Below are 10,061 nucleotides of genomic sequence, written 5' to 3' on the forward strand. Positions count from 1 at the left end.
TCACGTGCTCTATAATGTTGTACTGTGGACATTTATGTGCTTTCTGTGCAGAGGAGTTTTTTTGTTTCCTGTTCTCATGCTGTCCTCCTGTAGCCCACCATGAGCAGAGGTCTCTTTCTTTCCTCTTGTACTTTCCCATTGTAGTGTACATTTCAGTGTTATACTGTAATGCAACCATTCTCTGACTTGTATCCCCATGTGATGCTTGTGTTGTGTGTGTAAGGTCGGGGGGCGGGTTCATTCCACTGCAGGGCAACCTGTCACTGCATGTGGCGAATAATAATAAAATAACATTTTAACTTGAACTTAAATTATAGATTATGTCTGTGAGATCAGATGATTTTCAGAGCTCACATAAAGCTCCTTTTTGGCTTTTCTTCTTTAACGTTTATGCATTTGTTACTGCATGTGGTCAGAGTTTATACTCTATCAGGCATTGTACAGTTTTGTGCTTTATGAGATATTGTCATCTCCCTTTGGAACAGAGATGGGGCCCAGCCCTGCACACCTGCTGGGAATCAAAACAAATTTAGGCCTATTGTACTACAGTGGGCCTGAATAATACACTATTTGCGGCTGCATTATCATTATGTGGGCTTGTAGGCAGAGGATGAAAAAACAATGGGATAGTTAGGGAGGGGACAGCAATAGGAGTATGAAACAATTTGGTTTAGGAGAAAAAATGCCCTTCAACAGAAAAGGCCCTGTGGTCTGCATGTGGTCCTAATTAGAAGGCAACATTTTTTGACGGTAAATTGATTTTTAATTGTTCAGTCCCTGATTCATCCAGGTGGCCAAGTTCTCCTATTTAATCCCTCTCTGTATGTCTGTCTCCCTCCCTCTCTTTGAGTGGAACATGTTTGGAGCTGCCTGCCACGCTTAGCAGCAATTTCCTGAACAAGAGCAATTCATTCAGCATTAGACAGAGAGGAGGGTGCTAGGAGGGGGACACTGGAAACACACAAAAACAAGAGTTCATCCATAATTGTCAGTGATGCTTTTCTACTTTAGTCATTTTGGATGTGGTACAGGGGAAATAGTCACAGTGGATGTTTCCATTTACCTTCATTTTGTTGCCTTCTTACCAAGAAGCCACTCAGACTTGTGCAGGCTAATGGCTGTGATGGTGTGTAAAAGCAGTTTGACTGCACTGATCTACATCAGCCATTGTTGAAGCAGGCCTGGGGATTTTCTGATCTGATTATTACACTGCCACTGGCTGCGCATGAAATCTGGTGCTGTGCCAGTTCATCTGGTGAATGGAGGGGAACACTGGGAGTCTGTGACAGTGGGGTGACACCAGTATCTCCCTTTGTCAACTCCGCTTTTTATTAAGAATCAGCTCTTTTCACAAGGTGATCTGTGGTCAATACTTCTATTTTTGTGGTTATATACACACTATAGCGTGTAACTGCAGCCTGCTCAGTATTAACTATGAATTACATGTATTTTGTCAGCTGCAGCATAACAAGTGATATTAGGATTCACAGCAGTTTCATAAATATATGAAACATAAAAATGTTAAGTTCATTTTAAAGACTGGCAGCTTTTCCAGTCTGAATGTGATGTTGTGCCAAAGACGTTTTGCTTTTCCAACATGAGCTCTATAAATTCTCTTAGGCTCCTCTTGTTTGTGTGTTACTTTTATTTGGTTATTTATTCAATTCGTGTTTCAATTTCAATTCGCATTATTTCTGTTATTACGGTGCATGTGCAATACGGCAATATCCAAGCTGACAGGCAGGTTTCTCATGTTTCTCCTTCGGACTAAACCTAGCTGTACGGTTCAAAGGACTTAGTATGACATGGCTGCATACTCTACATTACAGCCTGGATTCCCATCTACCTGGATGTATAACTCCATGTCACAGTGACATAGTAACACTGCAGTATATTGATTAATACAGCCGTGAAACAGACTGTAAAATGAGGTGCATGCAAAAAGCTCCAGGAGCAGCTCTCTGAATATCAAAAGTCTTACTTTGTGGTAATCTTCTCAGCCACCTGTGGAACAGTATGACTTCTATTTTTAGATACAATCTGCGCATTTTCTCACTTTCAGTCTGCAGCTCTGAATACCCATGTGTTCAGTAACTGTTGTTAAATATTTATCGACCCCAAATCCAACATCACCTGCTCAGTATCCATTGCAATGGCTTTAAGTACTCGAAGGATCGAAGGAGGTGTGACCTTTCCCTCTGCTCGGACACACCGTGGCACCAAAATGAGGTTCATGACATCTGTAATCACTCATCTGCGTGCATTCCCTGGTGTTTAGGCTGCAAGTCTATTCTTTATATCGCTTTTATGTTCCCACCAAGTCAACCTCCAGTACAGTTCCTCATCTCTTATTATCGCTTCAAAAGTCACAGTTTCATAGAAATTCACAGAAACTGCAACCCAGGTGCATTTTTCCTAACATCTGTCTTGTTGAACATTAGTTTATATGCAGTGTTGCTCCATTATGATAGCAAAGATGTTGAAATGGAGACATGATTAAAAAGTGAGAAAATCCTTAGCAACGGCCAAGCGAATGACCTAAATCACCAGCTGCTGTCATCACAAAGCAATATACGCACAATGCACAAACAAAAGAAATGAGTTCACACAACAGTTGGGAAAAATGTCTGTAAAGCTGCGTTTCCATCTTGTCCTTCCACCACAACACATCTCTCACTTTTTACACACCAGTGTTGAAGCCAGAGCGCCAACTGATGTGATGTTTGATTTTTACACCTGCGCTGACGAAACGCACAGCGAAACAGTGAACCCTGACAAAGCTCATCCACCCATGCAGCAGGGAACGGTCATCACTGTCACCATCACAGGATTTCCAGTCTAACAGCCACAGAGCTACCCCCACGCAGACTGCCTGTTTTCACTGTGAGAGAAAAGCAGCCACGCTGAGCCTGGGAGGACGTGCAGCTTTATTTTAAAAATCAATCAGACAGACAAACTGGTATGAAATGGCAGGGAGATAATGTGATGGTGTGGCGTGGTGACCTTTAAACACGGCCTGCCGCTACAGCCCAACCACCACAAAACCCTGACCTTTGTAGAAGCATTACAGAAGCCTCTAATCTGAGAGCTGGTTGGGGGATGGGGACACATGCACACATATGTACCTAATTTGCACAGGCATGGACACCACCTTGTATTTGTTTCATGCATATTTATGGATAAAGGCTGACACGCGCAGCCATGTATTTACAGGTAGACACACGGAAACATATCGTGCAGACACACACAAACAAACACACACTCAGCAGCCTTCCAGTTGGCTGCAAAGGCCAGATGTGATAATGGCTTCCTGTATGTTAATGCTGCCGGCTGGAACGCCTCTGTCTGCTCCTCAGTATTCTGCTCAGGTGACGCTCACATCATTTTGAATTGCAAAATGCCAGAAGTGGAATGACACATTGTTTTTAATGCCATTGCCAGTGTGCATTTAGAGAAAATACAGAAAAAATATCCTGTGGAGTGTTTGAATAGATAATTATGTGCGGCACTGTGTGTGCATATGTAAGTACGTACGTGTGCAGAGTGCAGACTGAGCAATCTGACCCAGGCAAGTGGAAGACTCGTGGTAATTGTTGGAAATGAGAAAATGGATCCATATATATTGATTATCTTCGTCCATTAGGAAAAATTGGTGATGTTTAAGCAAGTGATGTGATGACACATCAATACAAGAGAGCCAGGAATAAAAAAAATAACATCTATGATTCCAAAGGAAGTGCACATTCTGGCAGTCTGGTTGAATAGAGTCTTATCGAGAACTGCTTTGCTGAAGAGGAAATATATGACTTTTTCAGCTGAGTTATTTCTGCACAAACCGTCTGCAATTAAGAAATGGTAATATATGGTTGGATGTCATTTGGCAGAGTAGGGAGAAGAAAGAAGAAGGTGGAGAAATGTTGTTTTACTATTTAAAAATGGGGATACTGTTGCACATTGTTAGACAGTCTCCAAGGAGACATTGATAGTGCTGCAGTGTAATTCACATGAATAGTGTCATGGTGAAAATGAAGCAGGATATACAACCCTGAGTGAACTGCATGTGATCAGTGTGTAGAAGTGTCTTCCTGCACATTCCTGGCGTCATGGCAACATGAAGCCAACATTCATTATTTGAATACGATATCAGCAGTAACACTGCAAAAATGCCCAAGTGCTTAAATACAAATAATCTGAAGTATATTTATTCGTAATGGAAGAACGAACAAAGAATTTCTTTGTAGTGAAGCGAAACTGTGAGTTTAAAACAATGAAAACTTTCTAGTGAACTCCACTGCAATCAACCTATTCTGCACATACACAGCATCATCACTGTGGTGTGCAGTGTTGGATCTGGGATTAAAGCACTCAGTGTCGTCTTCAGCTTCTGCGTTGGTTGAATACCTCTGGATACCTTCTCCACTTTTAATATTAGGCTGCAAGCTTTACGTTTCAATGAAGCTCATAGTTGGTGCAGGATCAGGTAAAACTGTCATCACTCATTGCTGGCTCTTTGGTTCGTTGATCCAGTTCAACACAGGGCTGTGCATGGCTTTCCATTTACTTCTGGTAGCTGGTAGATCACAACCAGGAAGTGTGAGCAACTACGATGAGGATGAAGAGTGGAGATGACATACCTGTGGATGGAGATGCCTATGAGAGAGAGCATGGACTGTTTATGTCTGTGAAGGTTCTCAGTCATCCAGGTCATCGTAGTCAAAGGAGCTTGCAAAGAAAAGCGTCTGGACTTCTTTAAGTTGCTTGAAGACGTTTCACCTCTCATCCGAGAAGCTTCTTCAGTTCTAAGGTCAAGTCAGTTTCACACCTTGGCTCAGGCGATTAGAGGATCATCAGGGGGTCCTTTTGTCCCTCTGTGGGGGGAAACTCCCACTAGGTTTATATCTGGGACTCTCCACCATTTGACCTTAGAACTGAAGAAGCTTCTCGGATGAGAGGTGAAACGTCTTCAAGCAACTTAAAGAAGTCCAGACGCTTTTCTTTGCAAGCTCCTTTGACATGGACTGTTTAATTCACGTATGGAGAGAGTTTGCACAGGTGTTCCCCTGCCAGTAGGAGGTTCTCTAACATGAATGGGTGGGAGTAGATTGCCTGTGGCCCACTTCCCCCAGTAGATCATGCTCTCACCCCATTGATTGCACTCGCTAGCTCCCTTCTTGTGAAGGCCACATAGAGACTCTAAAGTTATGGATTCCCTGCTGGCTAGGCTACACAGGGCCATGTCAACTACCTCCCCATTGACTTTTCTTCGGGCCAAGCCGGCCAGCCCTCTTCCCTGTCTGCCTTACAATGCAAGGCAGCTTGGTCTGCTCTGGGGGCAGAGCCTTGGTTTTAATTTTCCATGACCCAGGGGGACCACCTGCAGTTCCTCCGCAGACCCAGGCCCATGACACTCAGCTCTCCTGGGGAAATGTGCAATATGGGAGGTGGATGCTGGGGACCACCAAGCTGGGCTTTTCTCACACTATCTTTTGGTTCCCAAGCAGGATGCAGGACTGGGGACTCTGCCTGATTTTGGATCTCAGGGGCCTCAACCACTATCTTCAGTACCTGAGATGCAAGATGCTGAAGGTCCCCAAGGTAAGGCAGGCCATCAGTGCCCTGCATTCCTACTGAAGGCCCTGTCTGAATTCCACCTGTTCCATTCAGGTGAGCTTCGAACAGCTCCCACTGAGAGGTTGGCCCAGGAGGCAGCTCAGCACCAGGCTGCCTTGTGCTCTGGCCATGCTTTGGCAGTGTAGTCAGTACCCGGCCGTCCATTCAGGGATCCTGAGTCGACAGCTTTCTAGGACCTGGTTGTCCCACTAGATCGTGGACACCATTTAGGAGGCATATGCCTCTTCAGGGTTTCCCCTCCCTTCTGGAGTGCGTGCCCACTCTACCCGGAGGGGTGGCCACATAGTGGGCCTCAGCCATTTGTGCGGCGGCAACATGGTCATCTGCATCAACCTTCCCCAGGTTTAACCACCTGAATGTGGCAGCCAGCCCCTCTGTCGGGGAGAACGTCCTGCCTCTTAGTGGTAGGTGGATAAGGGATCATTTGTGTCCAAAGCAGTCAGTATACTAAACAATGAGATGCTGTGACATATATTGTTTAATTGTTGTATTAAAGTTTTGTATATTAAAACTTATATTTCATTGTGTTTTTTATTTATGTTATTTTTGTTGGTTCGTATGAAGTAACTTGATTGCTTTATGACTTGGTGAAGCGAAGACAATTCTCCATTGATGTGAATAACAACGTTATTCTATTCTAGTCCTTTAGTCAGGGCTGCTATGAAGGATGGTTTGGAGATGGTGGCTCTGACAGAAAGACAGGAGGCCAGCTGACGATGTTCATGGCTTCATGGGGTGTAAAAAGCATGGACATGACTAGTGTAAAGAACACACGGCAGATCCGTCCACACATTCATGCTATTCAGCATCTTGCTTTTATTCACTGGTTGCTGTTCACACGTGGCTGCAGCTTTCCAGCCGCCAGCCGAACATACACACCAACAACAACAATTCTCACGACCCAGTACAGATTTTAAAGCCGGCAAGGTGTGATTGCAGATGCTGCGCTGGTGCGTTTGTCTCACTCGCAGCGGCACCTCAGACCACGCCCCGCCACAACTAGAAAATAATACAAGAGCTGAGGCTGAGTGCTTTGGAGACAAAGTTAGAGAGGCAAGGCTGAGGTGGTTTGGACATGTGCAGGGGATGAATAGTGGGTATGGTGGACAAAGGATGGTGAAAATGGTGCTGCAGGAGGAAAAGAGGAAGACCTCAGAGAGGTTCATGGATCTAGTGAAGGAAGGCATGCAGAGGGTAGGTGTAAAACAGAAGAAGATGGTATAGAATGAGATGTGGGGACTATTAAAGGGAGCAGCTGAAAGAAGTGGTTGCAGATAACATATGACTCTGGCTCTTCCTGTAGAGTGCTATTGTGTCTCTACACAGACTCCAGGGATGGGCACAGTTCTGGTCCTCTTCCTGTCCACAGCCCACTTAGTCTTTGCCAGGGTAACCTGCAGATGCTTCTGTTTGTATCATGTAACAGAGCAGACTGCAGCAGTCCTGCAGAAAGGTGAAATTTGGATATTGTGGTCAGTTTTTCTGTACCCTTAAATTGTGTAGTGAGAGTAGACAGTAAAGGAGAAAATCGAATCACAAAGAAAAAAATAAATTGCAGAGAAACTTATTTTTCATTGTGAATAAATGAAGATTCTCTCACACTCAAAAGGAAAAAATAACTCTTTGTGCAGGAGCTCCTTTGCTTCTTTCAGGCACAGCGTTTGCTGTAAAGTGTAGGGAAGGTGACTGTGTGAGCGTGCAGTGGTGGTCCAGCCTGAGGTGTGACACATTGTTGCACAGCCTTATGCAACACTGACATCTTTTGGTGCTGGTGGGGCTGACTGTCAGTGCAGCCTGTGCGCCAGCCACACTCCCCTAAATAAACACACAGTTTGCCTGTTTGTTGACAAGATTGCAGGTAAGTGGAAGTCTCGCTCAGCCAAATATGCAGGAAATACGACCGTGTTCTGGGCGTAGTGCGGGTGTTAATTTTCACTGGTTCCTAAACACTGGATCCATAGTTCATAGATGACAGAGGTACAGGAATATCAGGAGTGGAAGGTCTAACAGTATATCAGAGCTCACAACCTTTCTTCAACAGAATGATGACTTGAAATAAATTTTGAAGCTAAGGCTTCTATATTGTTACTTAAGTAGAGTCATGGATGCAGAACTTACAGTAATAATTGTTCTTTCATAAACCGTATAAAATTCAAATATGTATGCACTTCAAATAAATCTTTAAAAATGTTTAAAAATCCATGTGAATGAAAATATAAATGGTATAAAAGTGTAAAAAAGGCTAAATACACAGAGACACATAAGCAAAGAAGACGTCATACAAATCAGGAGTCAAAGAGAAAACCTCTCTCTCTCTCTCTGGTAGACATGCGACAGCCCTGACCTTTATTATTATTATTATTATCATTATTATTATTATTAGCACTTTATACAAATTGTCTTGTTTACCCGTTCATACAAGCCATCAAAGAACAACTCGGAGTCAGTATCTTGCACAGGGATATTTGACATGCAGACTGGAGCAGCCAGGGATCAAACAAACAGGTTGCTGTCAGATGTTTTCTTTCCTAGTTTTAAGTTTGAGTTCACTGGAATGAATGAGAATAAAAGGCTAAAACGATACTGCAGTGTTGCAAAACTATAATCACATTATGGGGCAGCGCTTTTACACTTTGACTTTGTTGGATCTGTTAAGCTTAACATTTAATAATACATAATAAATAGCACATATGTTATCATAACAGAAAAACAAACTTTAAAACAAACAAACAGAAAATATAAAATGAAAAGAAAAATTAGAATGACTTAAAAATAAAAGAACTCCAGTGGTCCTGTTCAGACACGTTTCTGGCTAAATCATGCTCATGGCCTTTCCTTATGAGGCAACACATGTACACTCAGCACTTTGGCCAAAAAACATGAACAATCTACAGCCAACACTCAACTTTACTGCGAACAACAAAGACGCACAACGAGAACTCAGCTTCCGGGCCAAAGTCAAACGTGACCGGTCGCAGCTTTTACTTTGAAATCCGTTAGAGGAAGTGGCATCCTCGGCGGGCCTCTGAGTGCGGCTGCTGCGCGGAGTTGAGGTGGAAGTTTGTGTTTAGTTAGTCTCCGGAGCTGAGAGCGATGAGCGGGCACACGGTCCCTGCAGACTTCTCAGAACACATGCTGGACCTGGACGAGGACGAGGACCTGGAGGTTTTCACCAAGGTAACTCCCGCAGCCGCGGGACTGCGCTTCCAGCCGCTGCTTAAGTTTACTCTTTCCGAAGATTCACCGCCCACACTCACACATACACTCGTCGGGTCGAGGGGCAGCTCTTCGGCGCGTGTTTGCGCAGGCGCAAGAGCTGAAGAGCTCGAGCTTGAAACATAAAGGATGAAAGGTGGGGCTGCTGAAAGTTTTCGCTGTCATGTTGTCATCGGGTTAAAGAGTAGGAGAGCTGTGGAGCCGGCTTTACGCGACTGAAGAAAACTTTTGTGATGCTTCTCTCAAAATGTCGAGTTAAGATCTCAGACTTGACAGATAATAACTCAAAACCGAGAAACTGTCTTGAAGTTTCGATTTAGCTTGGCTCTGTGTGTGTGGAAGCCTGTGAGTTCATTCATGCGTGCACACTTCCGGGCTCAGGCATGTGACATCACTGTAAAAGTGTGTGATCGTCCACGCCGACACATAAAGTGCGCTCACTGTTAAAAATTCACTTGCATGATTGGAGGAAATCTCAGGTCCACGGAAGCAGCAGGTTCCATCTTCACTTACAGTCTATGTACACTCAGCAGTCACGTGATCGGAACCTCCCAGGTGTGTGTTTTCTGACGATCAGCTCGAGTTTTGAAGATTTAGTGCTGCTGTGTGATGACTGCAATGTTATTCTCACAGCCACGAGAGCCTGAGTGGCAAGTCTGAAAGAAGTTCTATAACAACTCTTAGTTATTGTGTTTGCAGCTCTCTGTAGATTTCATTTCAAATAAGAGTGAAGCAAGATGCGTGTGGTGGTCTGTGCTCAGGTAAACAGGGCTGTGTTCTAGTTGTGATGAAATCCATAGTAATAGTAGAACCCACTCCAGCTGTAACAGTGATAGTGCTGTGCACTCCAACCTCGATTCGTTGTACTAACCAGGTTCCAAAACAGTGAGACACTGTGCAATCTGTAAATAAAAACCACATTTGAACATCTCATACGTCCACATTTTATTCACAAGAAAACATAACAGATGTTTAAACTGGGAAATTTTTTGTCAGGGCCAGGGGCGGATCTAGAGGGTGTTTTGCATATGACAGTGTTGTTTATTGAAATAAGATTGCAATAACACTTTGAGCCTAGCTACAGTTAACACTGAATATATTGCATAGTGTTACCCCCCCTCCATCATTAACAAATGGTTCAGCCCACAGCGCAGACCGGCTTTATTACTTGTTGTCAGTAGCAACCCATGCCTATGATTGTGCCAGAGCACATT

General features: G+C 43.9%; 1 protein-coding gene across 1 annotated transcript in view; it reads left to right on the forward strand.

Annotated features, from left to right (window-relative positions):
• The first annotated feature begins 8,624 nt into the window (after positions 1-8,624).
• snx7 (sorting nexin 7) overlaps positions 8,625-10,061 on the forward strand; it is a 32,608-nt gene continuing 31,171 nt past the window's right edge. The window contains exon 1 of the mRNA XM_005947525.3: positions 8,625-8,808. Coding sequence (XP_005947587.1) covers positions 8,725-8,808 — 84 coding nt within the window. The 5' untranslated portion in view covers positions 8,625-8,724. The remainder of the gene's footprint in view (positions 8,809-10,061) is intronic.

The sequence above is a fragment of the Haplochromis burtoni genome, unplaced genomic scaffold (assembly GCF_018398535.1).
Source record: "Haplochromis burtoni strain Fernald_Lab_line unplaced genomic scaffold, NCSU_Asbu1 Contig_521, whole genome shotgun sequence".
NCBI lineage: Eukaryota > Metazoa > Chordata > Actinopteri > Cichliformes > Cichlidae > Haplochromis > Haplochromis burtoni.